The 20,552-nt window shown below is 42.2% G+C and overlaps 1 protein-coding gene and 1 long non-coding RNA gene across 3 annotated transcripts in view; one reads left to right on the forward strand and one right to left on the reverse strand.

Moving 5' to 3' along the window:
- LOC127385825 (uncharacterized) overlaps nt 1–6,289 on the forward strand; it is a 23,719-nt gene extending 17,430 nt beyond the window's left edge. Inside the window, exon 3 of the long non-coding RNA XR_007889763.1 lies at nt 6,203–6,289. This is a non-coding gene — a long non-coding RNA (uncharacterized LOC127385825). The remainder of the gene's footprint in view (nt 1–6,202) is intronic.
- Nucleotides 3,409–20,238, reverse strand: DDX24 (DEAD-box helicase 24). 2 transcript variants are annotated; one of them, XM_051621952.1, is made up of 9 exons: nt 20,145–20,238; nt 19,014–19,743; nt 14,408–14,785; nt 12,573–12,726; nt 11,667–12,182; nt 9,539–9,614; nt 8,788–8,976; nt 6,287–6,416; nt 3,409–4,531 (listed from the first exon to the last, which is right to left on the reverse strand). In XM_051621952.1, the coding sequence occupies exons 2-9, from the start codon at nt 19,735–19,737 to the stop codon at nt 4,296–4,298; spliced, it is 2,403 nt and encodes an 800-aa protein (XP_051477912.1). In that variant the 5' UTR covers nt 19,738–19,743; nt 20,145–20,238; the 3' UTR covers nt 3,409–4,295. The 2 variants fall into 2 exon arrangements, with proteins under 2 accessions (XP_051477912.1, XP_051477914.1); XM_051621954.1 differs by lacking the exon at nt 8,788–8,976.
- Nucleotides 20,239–20,552: the final 314 nt, after the last annotated feature.

Here is a 20,552-nt window from a genome sequence, read left to right on the forward strand (position 1 = left end):
GAGAATGAGGCAATTTCAGAAGGCAGTCAGCTCAGTGACAAACAACAAGAAATCAACAGACCGCTGATGAGAATTGAGTGACTGGACTTGGGGATCAGTTGCTGGGTGGTACAGGTATAATTGAGGGGTGTGATCTGAGGTGGGATTCCATCTCTGAAAGCACCCAGCTTGAGCTGTACCTGGAAAGCTGATACAAGTGGAATTGAAAACTTTCACTGGGACTTTACATGAATCAATGGGATCCCAGATTCAGACCTGGTTACAGGGGCTGGTGTGTGTAAACTCGTAACACCTCTCAGTACTAAAATTGCTTATACTGGTGCAGGAGTTCCCATGAGGAAAAATAAGCAAACTCTACTCCTATAAAAGCATCCACACTACTGATTAGATTGATGTATCAATAGTAAAAAAATAAATAAATCAAAACTCTGAATAGCCCAGGGGCTAATTCACAATACCTTTTCTCCTTTTCCAAACCAGGATATGGGTCTGTATTGTGTAACAGGCCCTTACCTACAGAAATCTGGCAATTTGTACCATCTAAAGTTGGTTGCTCTGGAAACAGGCTACGATTTCTTCCAGCTTCACAGTGAGAGCTGCTGAGCTCCAAGACACATAAGCATAGCAGCTCTGTTCATTTGCTTCCCCAAGCTGATGAACTTGCCTCAGGAATCACAGATTATTTTCCCTTTTTTAACGACTCTTGTGAGGCCACCCCCTGAGGAGCTTTTGATTGACTTGAGAAACCAGTGAATCCCTGAAGTACCTTTCACAAAAGAAAGCTGGAATAGAAAAACATCAGACAACATCTGCCTGAGTATCAGAAGTAGGGAATGGAAGAGATCTATAGAGCTCTGCAGAATCAGGACCATTTCCTAAAAGAGTCCTTCTGCCTGGTGCCTCCCTTCTTCTCCCAAGTCATATGACTTCTGATGACATCCTACTTTTCTGCCAGGACTACTGGCTGTTACTTATGTACTGTTGCTCTCTATGTTAGAAGTCTGTTACTAGTCACTCAAGTCACTGTCTTCTGCTCTGCTTCCTTCCCCAAGCCATTTATCAAACAATCTGGAATAACTCAGGCACCCAAAAAGCACCCTGCTAGCACAGGACAAAGCAGTGGGTATTTTAAGACCCAAAAAATCAGTGTTTCTTACCAGGTTTTCCTCCTGGTGTCAGGCAGTATGAGATGAGATCATCAGAAGATGTCCTTTTCCTATCCTCTTCTCCCCTTAGGGACCTGGATGCACAGACTGGCTGCAGTAAGCTTGTGGTACCCGGCCATTTCCCAGTAAGGTGCAAATTACCTCCCCTACGCCACATGGTGGGCCATGTGCCTGGGCTGCCAGCATATGGCAAGGCAGCACTCCAGCTTCTGCTTTGCTAACTTGCTGTTTTATTAACATACAGGGGAGGAGAGAAGGAAAAGGCTAGGGGGATGTCAGGAAACTTTGCCGTCCAATATGTGAGATCCTGTCCAAACTATCTCCTCAGCAGATGTCTCAAACTACAGGGACTCTTCTTTCTCTTCATAGGTGTATGACAGACCAGGAACTCTGCAGCAAGGATGAGGTCAGCAGGCCACACGTAGTCACAAAATAAAGAAGCCTCAAAAGCTATTGGGGTTTCAGTTTTCTGTACTGGTTGCCCTGTATCAGCTTGGCTCCTACCAACACTGTTGAACTCATGCTTTTATTAATCTACTTGGAAGCTCTGGTGCCAACCTAAATAGACTTAATTAGTCCTTTAATTACTAGGTATATTAGCAGACATAAGCTGCCCCAAAACACAAGTTTACTTGTTTGAGGCCTCAGTATAACTGCTGTGCCAGTAGAGCATTACTGAAACCATTCAATACTACGTATTTCATTAAATACTAAAATTAAATTGCCCATATCTACTTGATGTAAAATTATTCATGTCTGATTTGCACCAGTGAACACATGCAAGTTTAAGAACTGGAGAAAACACTCTCCTTAGCATTCCTCTCTTTCTGCAGTAACCTAGTTTAGATTGAAGAGGGGCAGCTAAGTGGTAATACTTTCCAGTTGCTTTTTAATAATTTGTTTAAATTAGCTAAAGGTTTTTGCTCTAGGTAGAAGACTCAGGGTATCCCGGTAAGATAAAGATGACATAAAGCAGGCAGCCACAAGAGAGCTTTCAGAGCACTAGACAAGTATTTTTTTCAGGATATTGAGGTATTTTTAGGGTGCTCTGCTTGAGCTCCTGTGGGGTGCAGCATCAGTAGATTAAGCATGAGAGCTCATGCTGAGCATGTAAGAGGCTGCAGGAGAAAACCAGCAGCAAAGCACGTCACAGGCGAGCATGAAGAGGAAGGCAGAAGTGTCATGTTCCATCTTGGGGAGAGGTAGCAAGACAGTGGGCTGAGCGCCAGGCAGAGGGGCAGGAGTGTGAGAAGTAGGTTGTTCAAGACAAGGAAATAGAAGCAGCTGAAAAACTTCACAGCAGTGATGGAGAGGAAATAACAATACTCTTCTCACTGTCCCCCAGTTCAGCTCTCCTTATGATCACATGGAACTAGAAATTGCTAAAACTGTCCTATCCCAAGCAGAATTTCAAACGGGGGAGAAGATGCAGAGCTTTTGTGTCAGCATCCAGCCTTGATTTTACTCATGAATTGCAAGCAAAAATACATCACAAGATGCAGAAAAGGCCCACCTGATCTTCAGTTGCTTCAGGGAACAAAACCAATGCAAATTTCATTTCCATAACCTAAAAATGTGATAAAAATGGCACAGAAAAGAAATGAGGGCATGTTTGCCTTTCCTCAGTTCTTTTTCTGTTTTCCTTACATGGAACTTTTAATTCTTGGTTTTTGTTTTTCTGATGTCACTAACTCCAGAGACGTGTCATGTTCTCACATGTGTGAGGAAACCTTACCATCTCTTCTGTCCCAAAACTTCCCCCCGCTACTCTGAAGGGCATGAGACAGTGTGTTGCCAGGAAAGCTTCACACATACTTGATAAGCTCTGTATACTTATGATTAAATTGTCACAGCTCTTCTTCAGTAATGCAAGAAAGCAAGAGAAATGCCCTCCAGAAAGGGGGATTTGGGGGGGTCTTCAATTATTTACACAGATGAAAGAGCAGAGTTTGCTATTCTCATGGAATGGGCAAATGGTTGGATGGGGCAACTCAACTCCACAGTAAATTTCTTTTTGACTAGCTGAGCAAATTGGTGCCTTCTATGACAGCAGTGACACTGGTTCACACTGCATGAAACACAAAATCTCAGCACAATCCAGAGCTGGCAGGTGAAAGCTCCCTGTGCTCCCACCAACACAGATCCCAGAGCTGTGTCCTACCTTTTAGATGTTTTTCCTTGCCTACTAAATGAAAAGGGCTATGAACAATTTAGGAATCTCATATGAAGGAAAACACACAGGTTTTGGTTTTTTCAGCAGATATAATTTAACAAAAATTCAAAATACATTTTTCTGACATATTTTAAAAAATAGTTTTAAAAATTATTTGCCCAGGTCATGTTAAAATTATTTAAAAGCATAATTTCAGGAAGCACTCTTTAGAAATAGCATTTCATAATCTTTTCCATTAAAGCAAAGGTCATTGTTCTAAAATGTTTTCAAACAGAGACCTAGTTCCAATTATGAATTAATAAAACACAGAGTAGCAACACTTACTGCTCAAAAATATACACAACTCCCAAGGTCAGTCCTGGCCCATGCCATCTAGACTTCTCTTGCACCTTCTAAAACATATTAACACAGGTCTAAGAGAATTAAACCTCATAGAGAACAAAACAGAAAAATGTATCAGAGTAAAAAGAAAAGTGGGAGAGATTTCCATAACCAGAGTTGTAGACTTGCTGTTAACATTACCTGCATTTGCCAGCTTTCTCACTGAACTGGCCACAGTAAAAGCTAAATCTCCCATTGCCACCCTCTCAGATTGTACACAGCCTACCCTCCCCTGTCCTTTAAGGGCATTAACATTCAAATCAAGTTTTAGCATTGGAATATGCCCACCATGAATTTTACCCAGTAACTTTTATCCATCTCACAAAAAGGAGTAATAAACAGAAATATTTCAAAACTGATTAACTTCTATTAATAGAGTATGAAAAAATAAGAATGTAAGAAAACAAGATCCAACAGTAACTGCATGTTAACAGAGTCCTTTAAATCAACATTTTGCTTTGTGCCTGCACAACCAAGACACAGGCAACAGTCTCTGACACTACGTGTTTTCTAGCTTAGTTCTTCCATAAGGGTTGTCCTTATTTCTGTTACACTGAGTGATCTTGCTCAGTTATCTAATTTAATTTTATTGATTTCTTCCTCTTTGCTTGTTGTTTGGACACGGTACCCAGAGCAGACTGTGAACTTCCCACTGATGTCTGAGGCAGGAGCAGTTTTCCAGACTGTGTTGGGTACTTGGTTTTCATAAGGACTTTAAACAGTGGCTGGGACAACATATGTTTCAGTTGTTTTTTCATCCCCTTCAGCACCTTTTGCTTCTGGATTTCTTCTTCCTCACTAGCTTTTTTTCCTTGGGGCAGAAATCAAAGGTACAGAATGTTACAACAAGAGAAGAACTTGCATTGGCCTCTTCATCTGGCTTTTGTAGTGCTAGGGGCAGATGCTAATCTCATCTTTCTCTCTCTGACAAGGTCACTCAGCTCCCATACAGTCTTTCAGTCATATGTAACACTTTCAGATCACCCAGGCTGTCCACAAAATAACAAGATCAAGATGAATTCTGACTACTTAGTCACTAGAGTTCAGGTGTTGTCCTGCTAAATCATTCAGTTGGCTCTCAACCCAGAACAGACTTGGAAACATAAGGAAAGAGGGCCCAGAATATAAGGTATTAACCCAGGGCTTCTATCTCAAGCAGAAGCTTCTTTCAAGTATTTGATTACTTTATGCATGCCTTATTTCAGCACCTGTAAAACAGAAAGCCCTTTCCTCCTTAGGCATATAAAACGAGGTGGTCAAGCTTAATTACATAGGAGAAGGAAAGGCATGGAAGAGACTGGAGACAGTTAATAGGGCCAGAGGCCTGAAATGGAGAGAATAAATGAAATCAGATTTGCTGCAATGTAACTTGAAAGGACATTACTAAATCCTTTGTAACACTGTAAGAGGCATTTCATTTATGGGAGGAATGACTGAGATTTTAATTGGTCTCCATCACGCCATGGAACAATCAGAGACTGAATGCATTTTAAAGCATGAATCTGGCAAGATTCTGGGTGGCAGTTACAAAGAGCTTCACTTGAGAGCCACAACTTACTTGGACTGGATGTGCTGTTTTGAAACTCATTTCAAAGCACAGCATACTCAGATTATGTCAAAACAAGACAGGAGAGTGCTAATTATCTGAGAGCACTCCTGCACAGTTGGGACAGAGACGATGTTTGCTTGTGAAGTGGCTGAAAACAAGCTAGTCCAGCCATGAATAAAGGAAAGAAAAAAATTATTCTGAACATGCCTCAAAATTAAGGTAATTGCATACTTAGCACCTAACACTTAAGAGACAGCTTAAGCTGAAGTGACCCAGGCAGCATCCCTATTCAGCATGCCTTCAAAAAACTGGTAGGGAAACATACCTTCAGCTCCTAAAATATGAACACAACATGGCATTTTACAGTGCATGTAAGGAGAGCAAAGCTCCATGGCTCTGAACTAACAGGCACCTGTAGTTACACAGCCCTACATGTTCTTTCAGGCACAGCCTGCAGAACATTTCATTTTAAAAACATAAGAAATGTTTTACTTCTAACACACCACCAAAATCTCAGCTATCTGAATATAAGTATTGGCCCTTTAGCCCACACAATTTAACTTACATCAGGCTCATAGAATTTTTGGTTTGCTAATGTTCCCTGGGTGTTGCCACTCAGAACTGTGAGACTCCTGTCCTGCTGCCTGACTACAGCGAGGTGGGAGAGAGAAGCTGAAGTGGAGAAACAGCTTTTTCTTTGATGCACAGGGTACACTACTCAAGCAGGACATACTGGACTGCTAGACTGCTCTAAAAGGCTTACCAGAAACTAACTAGTTCTTGTCCTATGACATGTGGACTTGTCTGTGACTTGCCAGAATTGTCTCACTTCACTCACTAAGCTGCAGCTCTACGCATCACACCACCCAGAAAACACAAGGAACACCATGCACCAAATAATGACACTCCTTTCCTTCCTCTTATGCCCTGCAGTTCCACTGCCATGGTGGGGATTCTTCTAGATACCAGTGCTATGGGACCAACTGAGCATACCCATAGAAAAGCATTTCTACTTGCCCATCAACATGTCATCATCAACATCCATCTCAAGAGCCTCTGCAGCTTGCTGGAGCCAGGAGTTGTGTTGCTTTGCCCGACTATTGAAAAATTCTGCCTTCTCAATCTGCCGTGCCAAATTCATTCTCTCCTGCAACAAAAGTACATTATGAGCAGATTTAAATGTGGGGCACTAGCAGAACAACTGAGGTGCAGAGATACTTTCATTCCCTTCTGCTGTCCCACCACATATCCCACATAATAAAGATGTCATTGGCTGAAGTGTTTTCCTTTTCCAGCTCCGTAATAGAATCTGACTTCTAAAAGATCTCCACTACTAAACATGCCTGAATGTTAAAACCTCATTCTTTAAATGAATCATTACAAACACTTTAGAGACATCAAGGACAAATCATAACACAGATACCAATAATTTCCAAGTTACATGCTTACTTTGTACAGCTGGATCTTCTAGTTACTAGTCGCAGCAACAAGGGGCAGCCACAAACTTCATCCCATTCAGAATTCGCAAGCTCTTGCAGGCCATATGGAAGGAGCTACTTGTGTTTTCAGAAATGCACCTGATCTTGTTTAGGCACAGGACAAAATGTCCTGTCCTGCTAGCCAGTTGCACACAAGTGGCACAAGATGTCCAGCAATGCTAACCTGACCTGCAGCCTCCAGCTGGGCCAAGCTGTCTTAAATAACTAATTCATTATGGAAAGAAAATCTGTACTGACAGTAAATAATAATCAACACAGCAGCAAGTTCTGCTGTTTGGAATGAGCCTGCAGTTGCACAAATGTGTGCAGGACACCCTGACCACCCCAAGGGAATAGTCTGGTGCTACACAGTAACAGAACCAGCCAGAGCTGCCAGTTTAATTAAAATTTAGAGAGAGAGGAAATTAAAAGTGCAATTGACTACTAAAGCAGTCGCTTCTCCTTAGATAATTTCGAGAAACTTTACATAGCTTTTTTCACCTCTGTAAAAACTCAAATCCTCTTTTGTTCTGCCCTCTGCCCTGGTTCACCAATTCTATTCCTCTCAAGATAGAACCTTCAGACTTTTCCTGAACTTGAATGAAGGAATGCAGAACCAGGGAAGGGGATACCTAATGGAAAGACATAAAGAACCAGCAGCACTATTAGTCCCAGCTACAATGGCTTTGAGATTAAGCCCAGGGCAAAGTGTAAATGAAACCTGACCATGTGAAGGGCTGAGGAGGCCGGAGTCCTTTTTACAAAGAATTACAAAGAAATCTTTTCTGGGGAGAGGAGCGCTACTACTGATAGCAGTCAAGATCATGAGATGGTGACAGAAAAATTTAAGTAAATTAAGCAGCAATATTTATTTGCCCATAAATTGACAGAGCATGATAAGAGCCAATAACTACTAATCAAGAAACACAGAAGGGACCTCTGAAGAAACACTCTACAAACAAGGTATTTCTTCCAGGAACCAAAAACATTTGGCAGGTGGAGGGGGGCCAGGAGAAAGAAACTTTAAAATCAAACCCTCTGTGTTACAACCAAGAAGAGAAAAACAAGACTTGTGTAACCATTTCTTTGACTTTCGTTCTCTTTTAGTAAGCTTATCTGCTGAAAGAATCAGACTTAATACCTATTTACAGCAAACCTGGGCTTTGAAACTGGCTGACATTATTTCCAGGGTGAGGATACTGCCATTCACTGAGGTGGACCCTGGGCTCAGTCCAAGCCAACTGGATAAGCATGAACCAGAATAGCATAAAAAAAGATAGCTGTTGCATTATCTGACTGCTCGCATTTTATTCTTGTCCTCAGTGCCTGTGCAATATTTAGACATTCCAACCCCAGTTGGATTCCTTCAAATGCAGTATTTAAATATGTCCCACTTGTACACCACTGATGTCACCCAATGCCGAGACATGAAATGGCCTCTTATTTGAGACGCAGAAAATCTGTGGTGACTAGATGCTTTCTAAAAGTTTTGTAAATCTTAAACCTTGTCTATCTTGTGAGTTAGTTAATTCTCCTTAAAATGGGCAATAACCTAAAGAAACATACCTGCTTTGACAGGGTTCAGTGGCCTTACAGTATAGGAAATTTTAGAAAAGCTCACTACTTCAACTGAGAAGAGGCAGATGAAGAAGACTGAGTATCTCTGGACCTGCTACTGTTCTCTAGTCTGTTCCTAACACAAGAGGCTCTCAAGTACATACTTAACAAAGCCATTCCAGCTCCCCAACCACAAAACACATTCACTTCCCTGTACTATTTTTGGGAATCTAGTCAGTACAAGTCCTAAATAACAACATACAAGCAAAATATAAGTGATGTTTACGTATTAATACGTGCCTTGGGTCAGTTATTGAGGAAAAATCACAAATACTGCTTAAAAAAAAAAATAGTGTGATTAACTTCATTTTCAAATCCAGGTCCTGAAAAGTAAATTTCACCTGAAAAAAACGTGATGGGCAATGCACTAATATTAAGTAAGCAGCAACTACACAGGCTGCAAAGAGACCATTGTCCCATTACCTTGATAGAAGTCATGCACTTGGTTTCAACTGGGAAAAACGGCAGCTCTTCACTCTTCTCCAATGTTTTATAAATTTTCCTAAAATTGATCAAGTCATCAGGGCCAATCAGCAATAGGCTGAGGCCTTCGCTGGCTGCTCGGGCTGTTCTGCCGCTTCTGTGTACGTACAACTCAGAAGTACGAGGGACCTGCAAATATTCAGAAGAACCATGAAGCTGGCCATGGAAAGCTAGGAGGAGCCTGTCATGCTTTCACCAACAGGTTGCCAGAGAATACTGATTTTTATATACACACAGTACATTGCATGTAACATAGCTGAAGGTTAAATAAAAGATGATGTCTGGAGACACTCTTCAACCTCTGGTCCAGTATTTTTCCTTGTGTAAACTTTTACAAGTCACTCCTAACTGCTGACCCTCTGTAATTTCATTTGCAAAGCAGGAAAAAATTGATGTGTCCCCAGAGAAGAGTTATAAGGCTGAGGCCAAGATACATTTGCTTATCAAAATTAAGCAAAAACCAAGGAGAACCATATCTGTTATATCATTTCTGATATATAATTGCACATTAGTCATGTACCACCTTCCACAGTCAGTCACGGCACCACTGAGGTCCTAAGTACAAAGCACAAACTCAAGACTGTACTATACACAAGACTGAGAATCACAGCTTCATAAAACACGGTTTGGATCAGCAGAAGCTTATTCCAAAACCAGAACAGTAAAAGCAAAAACATTAAGAATTTTCAACCTGGTAGTGGATGACATGCTGCACGTTGGGAATATCAAGACCACGAGCTGCAACATCTGTCGTCAGGAGGACACAGCTGAGAAAGTGAGAACATTTAATGAACATAAAATTGAAGAGTAAACCATCTGCCAAAGAACATAAAACACAGTGACCTAGAATTCTACGACAGCAGTTTAAGTAACAGATTTATAATACATCATATGCTGAAAATAGCCCATTTGTTTGCCAGTACAGAAAATGATACCAAGTATTACATCAGAGGCAGTCTTCAGACAGCAATTCTTAAAGAAAAAAAAATGCAACCATTACCTTCAGCAGGTCTGTTCTGTTTCCAATAAAGAAATTCACTACCTTGCTGGATCCCATTTTCCTATGCTTTTAGTCTCTCCTGATTCACAGAAACACTAGCACAAATTCAATGCTATTCAATGACCTAATCCAACCACTTGGAAGGGGTGCACACTCCCCTTCATTACATTTCTCAGTGCTATGCCCAGGCTGGGTTTAAAAGTATCTTTAGCCTGACACGATCATACTATTAACAACACAGTTTATGTTTTTGGCAGGACAAACAGGTTTTGAAATTTTACCAGTTGAAAAAAAAATAAATAATAAATCTATGTTAATAATGTGATTTTTTTTAACAGCTTTTGGGGGCTGAAATATCTTCTACTAACTTGCCCTCAAAAATTTTTCTCAGTAAATTAAAAGCTAGACATATAAGGAGGGAAGGGATTCTGTTCTGACAATTAGTATTTCTCCTTACTACTAAAAACGAAGAACAATTCAAAAAAGTAATTATTTTACATTAATTCTACTATAGAGATTAAAATCTCCCTAGGGTATGGAACAATTAAGTAAAAAAACCAACAACAAACAGAAACTGCTATGAGTTGCTTGTAAGTAATTTGTTAAGGCATCTGGCTGCACACTCTATTTCTACAAAGTTTAAAGCAGAAATAAATGGAGAAATTCTACAGTTTGCAATCTGCAGGAGGCTGTGATTGATGATCTCGTAATTTCTTCCTGCCTTAAAAATCTGCAGTCTCTGAAAATGCCCCATCTGGTCTAGGCCAACACTATCAGTGCTACATTTTGCCAAGGTTTACTGCAGATCTATCATGGCAACTGAACCTCTGGTCCCCCTGCCTGAGTTGCTGCCCAAGGTACAAATTCCCATGCGGTCAGACAGTACACAGCACTTCACAGCAGGTCTAAACGGTGAGGCTTCTGGATTATGGAAGTACCGAGACCACCAACCTCCTCCCAAGGGCCATCCCAAAACTGGGAGGAAGTAATTCTTAAAATGGCAGGACAGACCTATCTGTGTAAACATGCCTGCCCACTGCTTGTGAAAGACGCAACTGCCCCTTGCTCTAGGATACCATGACCCCCAGAAAGCTAAGTCATCTAACTAAACCTGCAAAACCATAACTCAGCAAACAGTGGTTAGTTTTCTGATGGCTTACTGAGATGAAGTAACTTACACATGGACCAAAAAGGCTGCAAAGCCAGGGGCAGTGAGGTGTGCAGAATGGTTATATAAGCATATAGCTGAAAACAGGGCCTCAAAATAGAATGAACTTTCAAGTTGGACCGGGTTGCTCAGGGCTTTACCCAATTCAGCCTTGAAAACCTCTAAGTATGGGCAGCCTCTTCCAGAACAAGACAGTCCTCACAGAGGAAAAGATCTTTCTTATTTCCAGCTTGAACCTCGTTTCAATGAGTACCCATTATCCCTCATCCTCCTAACATGCACCACTGTGAAGAGCCTGGCTCCATCTTCTTGATAACTGTCTTTTAAGATATCTGAGGGCTGCCATTAGGTCCCCACAAAGTCTTCTTCCCAGGTGGTACAAACCCAGTGCCCTCAACCTCTCTCTGCCCCTTGCAGCTAGTGCTTCTTGACCATCCTGGTGGCCTTCCACTGAACTCACTCTGGTTCATCACCTCAACCATGCTGTGAAACCTCATCCTTAAGCTTCAATAACCTGGGCTCATGAACAGGGGGCTTGCATCCCGAGATAACTCTCCCAACCACTCATACTCTATCAGAACTGTTTCCTCTCCTCGCTTCATTTTACGTTATTTCTTTTTTCTCTACTAGGAAGTAAAAAAATCAACTCACCTCTCTCGCTCAGCAAACCTTTCCAGGTTTTTCAACCTTTGCTTTTGGTGCATGTTGGCATGCAAAGGAAGAGGATCACAATTTAAGATTGTCAGGAGTGAACTGAGGCGTTTTACACAGTCTATGCTGTTTGCAAAGACCATGGTTCTCCCTGGATACTGGAGAAGAAAGTAATAGAGATAATAATCTTTCTCATTTGTATTACAGTGGATTCTGGTTTCTGTCAGAGTCTCAACAGTAGCCTCTTTCCTTGTTAAGTCGATCACTTTGGGTTTCCCCTTTATTCCTACTTTTTCCATTAGTAATTCTAGTTTGGTCTTCTTGTCCATCTTTACAGCATTCTTTTTCTGTAAAACTCTTGAGGGAGTCTGATGGACTAAAGTCAAAGTGGCAGAAAAAACAAATGTCTGTCGTTGAGGATTATACTGTGAATCATTTAAGATTTCCAGCAGCTGAGACAGCTCTAAGAAGTGACCCTTCTCAACCATTCGATCTGCCTCATCAATTACAAGGCATCTGTCAAATAGAAAACACACAGTAAAAATACACTTGTGCAGATAAATACAAATCTGATACACTTCAAAAGAACCTTTCCTGCTAGACACACAAGAGAAGTTCTGCATATAAAACCCAAAGGAACACCAGGTATGCTGGGGTAGCTATAGGAGCCTTCCATATTTCTTTTTAAAAAAATCAGGTTTCTAAAGGAAAAATGAGCTTTTTTTCCACTGGCTTTAAGTGACATTTCTCTCTATCAATATAACCTCTGTGCATTTCAGTAAAATACTCTGGCAAAGAAATAAGTGATCTTACATAGTTTAAATTATTTAATCACTTAGTAAACATTATCAGTATGCAGTGATGCCCAGTTCAGTATCCAGCAGTTAGTCTAAAAAGCACCTTTACCTGAGCTGCCGAAGATTTGAAAGATGTGGGTGTCTCTCTTTAACTAACTCCCACAGACGGCCTGGGGTTGCAATTACAATTTCTGGCTTTCGATTCAGGACACGTTCTTGCTTCTGTGCAGCCATGCCTCCAACTAGAATTGCAGTCTTAATGCCTAGAACATATAAATAATAGCTTTTATCTCACTAACTTATCAGTGAATGTCTTCACAAACATCCACTCAAAGAAGTATTTTGAAGAGTCTGTAATACAAATTTCAGCAAGCATTTTGGCTAAGAAACTTCAGGAGGTTTAAGTAACACTGAACACACAGCAATGCCCTCAATTTTCCAGAAAAATCCTCACTATTGTTAGACACTAAAAATAAAGTAGCCTTTCTTTTACTGCACCTGTCTTATAACAGCAGAAAGAATAACGTATGTCCTCCACAGCTGTTAGCTTTGTTTACCAATACTTCAGAATCTCATGTCTGTCAATTTTATTTGCATGAACCAGCATGTTCCTGTTATAAATAACCAACAGACCCCTTCAAGAATAAGACTGAGAAACACTTGTCTTGCTAGTAATTGCTCATTTGCTATGGAACAATCCTAACAAGAATGCCCCCAACCAATTAATGATTCTCTGGACTGCACAGTAGCACAAGAGACCCTAGGATAGCTGTAAGCAATTTGCTCAGGTACTAAAAGGGTTTAGCTTTGGAAGCAAACTCCACACATGGCTTATTTCACCCTATTTATTCAAAGAATACGCTGGCCCATGACAAAACCAGTGCTACTGTGCAAGACTTTTCCAGTAGCCAAGCTACCACAGATCTTCACTTTCCTACTACTTCTGGAACCCCATGCTTCCAGGTGGGGATTTTTTTTTCAAAGTGAGTTTAAGACAATGAAAAAAGCCCACACCAAAACATTTTCTCCCCTGCTGCAACAACTATGTATCACTTGGGCTGTAGGTTTTTATACACACAAATAGCGCTGCTCCTATGAGAACTGTAATGATATAAATTTATTATTTCAGGCTAAGAAATAAAATTAGCCTTGTAATCAACTCTAAACTGATAAGCACAGCAGGACATATAGACACCAAAGGAAGATGTGCCTAAAAGCAGTTTACTGCACTACATATCCTCTTCAATAAATAAATTATTGTTTCCACTGGAGAAGCAGGGAGTTGTTTCCTAGATTTCCCCATGTGGAACAGTCTCACATTCTTATTAATCCACTGAGTAGGTGTGCTGACCTTGGGTTTAGAAGAGAAAGGCACATGATGGAGTTGTTTTCATTAAATACATTATGCTGTGATATGCTGTGGCCTGTCTGCTGTAAGAGGTAAGTCAGACAATCCAGCAATGCCTTCTGCCCTTAAAATTATGGCCATAATTTCTTGACAGAGCAAAATCATATATAAAAATACATTAAAAAATCAATATATAGATTGATATATCTGTCAAAAACATGAAACTGTGAAATATGTAAATATATATCTAATACAATCTACAAGTAAATGGTTTTTAATAACCTACCTCATGCAACACCAAGACAAAGGTAGCTGTGGCTGGGTATCTAGTACCAATTCTGTGCTGCTAAAGCATAAGTCAATAGCTATTTGAAGGAAGAAATATTTTAAAACAAAATATCCCACATTAGCTCTCTACTTCCACACATATCTCACTGAAGAATCTTAATGCATATCTCAAAATATTAGTGACTACAAACCCTAACCCTTCAGAAGTCACACCCACCACAGAAAGTGTGGCACATGTTCTGGCTCAACACCAACGCCAAGATCCAAACCCAGTGTAATCTGGGATATGGCCTATAGGGTTGACATACCTGTAAACTTTGCAACTGCATCAATGTGGTGTTTTACTTGTACAGCTAATTCTCTTGTGGGGGTAAGGACCAGTCCTAAAAGAGGTCTCTTTTTATGGGAGCCAACAGTATGTGTCTTGTCACCAGAATCAAATCCAAAATTTTCCAGCACCTTCACACAGCCTGTTGTGAAAGATGCATCATCTTCATCTCCACTGGCTTCAACCTGCTGATGGGTTAGTTTTTCTGCTTCATCCTCATTTTCCTGTCTTGTTTCATCATGATGCTGATCAGATTCTTTAGTAACACTGTCATTTCTGGTTGTGTAGCTATTTGATTTTTGCCACTGCAGCACAGAGTGAATCATTGGAATTGCAAATGCAAGCGTTTTGCCGCTTCCTAGAAAAAATAAACAAGAATAATAATATAGACTGACAAGTCATTTATTTGAAAAGATGAAAAAAGCAACTGCAAATCACACACTGTTCTTAAAGGATACAGTTTCAACAGGCACAAACTTTTGGTCTTTAGAATACCGTAAGATGCAGCAATAGCATTTTTTCTCTTGTTCCCTTTATACATCTCCTTGAGGTCACCAACAGCATCCTTCCTGGGGAAAAGGTATTTTTCCAATCTCTAGCAGGTCAGGCAGATTTGTTCAGAAAGTGGTTTTTAAAAGCTGCAGTTGCAGCCAAGATATTTTTAAAGATCTGTATGCCCGTAAGGAGAATACCATGCCCTAATTGACAATTCTGATCAATGTTCTCCAAGTAAAGGAATAGTAAATGAGGCCAAGGACAAACTGGAATGTACCTGAAGGATTCACTTCCATCTTTAATTTACAGTACTGTGTTTATGGCTTTCTAAGAAACTGTATTTTTAAATACTCCCTTTGTCTAGTTTCCTGATCTATCACCAGATCACATTTTTATTATCAAAACATATAAATCTGATGTAAAACTCCAAACTGGAGTGGATACAAGGGAAGAGGGATGGGGCATCAACAACCTCCCTGGGCAACCCATTCCAGTTCCTCACCACCCTCAGAGTGAAGAATTTCTTCCTAATATCTAACCTAAACCTCCTCTCTCTCAGTTTAAAACCACTACCCCTCGTCCTGTCACTATCTTCTCTTACAAAAAGCCCCTCCCCAGCTTTCCTGTAGGCCCCTTTCAAGTACTGGAGGGCCACTATAAGGTCTCCCCAGAGCCTTCTCTTCTCCAGGCTGAACAGCCCCAACTCCCTCAGCCTGTCTTCATAGCAGAGGTGCTCCAGCCCTTTGACCATCTTCACGGCCCGTCTCTGGACCCTCTCAAACAACTCCGTATCTTTCTTGTGCTGAGGGCACCAGAACTGTACACAGCACTCCAGGTATGGCCTCACCAGAGCAGAGCAGAGGGGCAGAATCACCTCCCTGGCCCTGCTGGCCACACTTCTTTTGATGCAGCCCAGGACACAACTGGCTCTGTGGAGCTGTGAGCACACGCTGGCGGCTCATGTCAAGCTTCTCATCAGCTAACACTCCCAAGTCCTTCTCCTCAGGACTGCTCTCTAGTCATTCTGCTCCCAGCCTGTATTTGTGTCTGGGGTTGCGCTGACCCAGGTGCAGGACCTTGCACTTGGCCTTGTTGAACTTCATGAGGCTGGCACTAGCCCACCACTCCAGCCTGTCAAGGTCCCTCTGGATGGCATCCCTTTCCTCTAATGTGTCAACCACACCACACAGCTTGATATCATCAGCAAACCTGCGGAGGAAACACTTGATCCCACTGTCCACATCTTTAACAAATATGTTAAATAGCACTGGTCCCAGTACTGACCCCTGGGGGACACCACTCGTCACCTGCCTCCATTTGGACATTGAGCCATTGACAACTCTCTGGGTACAGCCATACAGCCAATTTCTTACCCACCAAGTGGTCCATCTGTCAAATCCATGCCTTGTTTGGAGACCAGGATGTCAAGTGGGGCAGTGTCAAACGCCTTGCACAAATCCAGGTAGATGACGTCAGTTGCTCTGCCACCACCCACCATCTCTGTAGCCTTGTCATAGAAGGCCACCAAGTTGGTCAGGCATGATTTGCCCTTAGTGAAGCCACGTTGGCTGTCACCAATCACCTCTTTATTTTCCATGTGCCTTAGCAGATTTTCCAGGAGGATCTGCTCCATGACCTTGCCAGGCACAGAGGTGAGATTGACCGGCCTGTAGTTCCCTGGGTCTTCCTTTTCCCCCTTTTTAAAAATAGGGGCTATGTTCCCTTTTTTCCAATCAGTGGGAATCTCACCCGACTGCCATGACCTCTCAAATATGATGGACAGAGGCTTAGCAATTGCATCCACCAGCTCCCTCAGGACCCATGGGTGAATCCCATCAGGTCCCATAGATTTATGCACCTTCAGGTTCTTTAGATGGTCACAAACCTGCTCTCCTCCTACAGTGGGGGGTAATTCACTCTCCCAGTCCCTGCTTTCACCTGTTGTGGCTATTGTGTTGAGGCTGGAGCACTTATAAGCTGCATTTATAGAACACATACACAGTAAGATTCTGTATTACTAAAACATTTGTTTTTAAGGTGAAGAACACTGCTGATCTTTAATTAAATGTAATGCAATTTGTCTGGTGCAAATGTCAGTACTGCACCCAGCTAGATTATGGCTGTGATAATCAGGACTATTCTGTAGGCACTAGATTCACTCAAATTAAAGAAATATTCACCTCACAGGGCATGTTATTTTCACAACACACAGATCACATACCATGGCCAAGCCTGCAAAACCAGAAGAAAAATATATCTTGGTACCCCCAGATACTACAGCTCAAGCTAACTAATGTTCTTTTAAACAGTTTTAGATTGTAAGATTTTACACTGATAAAAATTGGTTCCTTAATCAAAAAACTCACTAATTCAAACAGAACTGGTTAGATCCACTGCAAAAACAAGCTTCGGCATTCCCTGTATCTGATCTTCCAGGGAACTGCTGCCATATCAAAATCTTGCCATTCTCCCCCATGCTGCTCCAAAAAAGGAAAGATTAATAGTTGTTTCACCTGTGACCTTCCTCCCTCAGACTCGATGCTAAGGGAAGCTCTAGGATGTAGAAAAAAACAGCCTCTCCCAGCTGCAGCAGTTCCTAACACACAACTGTCCTCATCTTCTCTGAAGTTTCAACAGGAACATGATGACCTACTGGGCTCTCTGGAGAGAACATGTCTTCTTTCATGAAAGAAGAAAATAAATTAACTAAATGCAGCTGTACTACCTCAGGGTTATGCAAAATTAGATAGCAACAACATAACCTGCCACCATGCTTTCCATTCTGCAGCTAGAGGGATTGAATTCCAGCACTGCCAAAATGGCAATTTTTTGCACCACAAAAACACCATTTACATTTTCAGTTCCATTTTCAAAATCACTCCCTGCAGGGCTTTCTAATCTTATTAAAGCTAATAGCACTAGCCTAGCTTCTAATTAAAATAAAATGCAAATGACTGCATATCTTATTTGTCACTATACCTTCATGCTTGAGAGCAGTAAATGGCTTTACAAAACAAGCAGTGAGATAAGGCAACTAGAACAGATGAAAAGAATGCAAAAAATGCCTTTAAATCAACACAACTGCCAGCTGTGCTTCCTGTTTTCAGCTTTTTATGGGGGAAAAAAAACTGCACTGCTAAAGAGGATGAAACCTCACAGGGATGAGCAGCAAAAAAGGTAAAGTCATGCTCAGAGACACCGCAGCATTGTTTAAGTCAAAAAAGAAGCTATAACAAATTTCAAAAAGAAGCTATAACAAATTTCAAAAAGAAGCTATAACAAATTTCAAAAAGAAGCTATAACAAATTTCAAAAAGAAGCTATAACAAATTTCAAAAAGAAGCTATAACAAATTTCAAAAAGAAGCTATAACAAATTTCAAAAAGAAGCTATAACAAATTTCAAAAAGAAGCTATAACAAATTTCAAAAAGAAGCTATAACAAATTTCAAAAAGGCTAGCAATGCTCAAAGACAAAAGCATGAGCTGATCACAAGCTGGACAGCACTTCTCCAGTTAATGGATCAATGTAATACTTCCAGCACAAGCATTGAGAAGGGCTGGTGACAATGTGCAGGCGAAGCCCAGAGACAGGGCACAAGGTGAGCCTGTTTTACTATGACAAAGGCCTAGGCCACATTCACCATGGCTAACACTGTGCCTAGCATGCATTTTAACTCCATGCTAACACTGAATCATCTTCAGAGGAACCTAGCTCTCTGCTTTGCCTTGGCACAGGGACACCCACAGAGTTAGACTGTTGGAACATGACTCTGCTCCCTTCAATAATTCTGCCCCTTGCAGTGTATCACCTTGCAGTTGTCAAAACAGGAAAAAAAATGAGAAGCAGCAGAAAAAGAGACTTCTGTCAAAAGCACAAAAACTATTTGAAATTTCCAAGCTTTGCACATTGTACTTTGTAAACTTTCAAAGTTTTAATGATTCATTGTGAAATATGTTGGATATGCAGAAAATACAAGCCCTTCTCCAACATACTAATGCCTCTTCTGCTACATATAAAAACTTGTAAAAATAAGCTGCATTTAAAGAGGGGAGACAGAAAGCATATACAACCACTTTAACAGATGTGTACCTGTTTCTGCGGCCCCAAGAACATCCATATTATCCCGGATGGCAGAAGGCAAAGCTAAGGCTTGAATAGGAGTTGGAGCATTAAATCCCAGGTAGCTCAAGGCCCGCAACACTGGTTCAGGTACAAAAAGGTCTTTCCAAGCAGACACATCAGCTTTGTGATCAGTTGAGGCAGATAAAACTTCTGTTGTCCAGTTTTTAACTTTTTTAGAAGTAGTTACTGATGGAAGAGTTTCTTGAACTTGTGAAGTGTTATTTTTAGCCACCTTCTTTTTTTTCCTTGGAGCATCTTTTGTGCTTGAAGTGCTCTCAGCCACATGTCCGTGGTCTTCACAGGTTACCACTTCAATTATTTTTTTACACTTTGCCTCTTCATCAACTGGCACATCAATTTCTGTTGCATTAGAATCACCACTTCTATCTGTTTTGCTTCTCAATTCTTTCTTTTTCTTTTTCTTTTTGGGAGGGACAACAGGCTCTTCCTCCTCCTCACCTTCTTCTGAAACACTCTCAGCCTTTCTCTTCTTCTCTTTTACTTTTCCCACTTTGGAAGAACTTACTAGTCTGTACTCTGTGAGTTCCTCCAAGCATACTATGTCTTTAAACTCCTCATCAGCAAATAGATTGGGGTCGATCGGCACGGTTTTCCATTTTCCTGTTACTTCAATGCCTTTTTGTTTCAATTTAAAGTACGATTTGAATCTCCCTCCTTTTTTGGCCTTCATTTTTACCTAAAAATAACCCGGGCGGTAAAAAGCAGGACATCAAATTAAAAGGATAAGGACTACATTAATGGTTTTCAAACAAACGGGAAGGCAGGGCAAGATTCCTGTATCATGGGAAAAAAATTAATGGCCTTAAAACATAACCACAGCAGGCCTGGCCTATGGCCTCACTCCCGGAACAGCTCCAGGGATAAAACTAGAATCACCGGCACGAACCCCCGCAAACCGCGAAGCTCTCCCGCCCCTGCGCAGCGACCCGCGGTGCTACCCGCCAAAGGCCCGGCCCGGCGCGGCCTCCTCCCCCGCCGCACACGGGAGCTCCGGGCACCGCCGGCAGCCGCGGGAGGCCCGAAGGGCCCTGCCAGCAGCCAGGGGCGCGGAGCTGCCCTGCCCCCCATGGCACTTACCGCGCTCTGCAGCCCCGGGACCCGCACGGACCCGCAGCCGCCGCCACTAAGGCCGCCACTCGCCGCGTGCGCTCGCGGGCGCAGCCATCGCCGCGTGACGTCGCCGCGTGACGTCACCGCGAGGCGCCCGCGAGCCCATTTCCTCGGGGCGGGGCCGAGCGGTGGGTGGGACGCGGCGGCGCGAGCGGGGCCGGCTGGATGGGACGGGACGGGACGGGACGGGACGGGACGGGACGGGACGGGATCTCATCCCATCCCATCCCGCTCCGCCTCCCTCGCTGGCCTCCCTGGCGGCGGGCCCTGCCGGGGGGCTCTGGGGTGACCTTTCGTGGCCGGGGCGAGCAGGCGGCCCTGCGGAGCCAAGGGCTCTTGGGCGAGCCCCCGCGGGAACGGGCGGGTTCCCGTGTT

The sequence above is a fragment of the Apus apus genome, chromosome 5 (assembly GCF_020740795.1).
Source record: "Apus apus isolate bApuApu2 chromosome 5, bApuApu2.pri.cur, whole genome shotgun sequence".
Classification (NCBI taxonomy): domain Eukaryota; kingdom Metazoa; phylum Chordata; class Aves; order Apodiformes; family Apodidae; genus Apus; species Apus apus.

Coding starts and splice junctions, on each gene's coding strand:
- DDX24 (XM_051621952.1), bottom strand. CDS start 19,737: ATGAAGGCCAAAAAAGGAGGGAGATTCAAATCGTACTTTAAATTGAAA. Junction 12,183..12,572: donor TCAAATCTTCGGCAGCTCAG/GTAAAGGTGCTT, acceptor TCTATTTGACAG/ATGCCTTGTAATTGATGAGG. Junction 4,532..6,286: donor TGATGATGACATGTTGATGG/GCAAGTAGAAAT, acceptor TTCTGCCCCAAG/GAAAAAAAGCTAGTGAGGAA.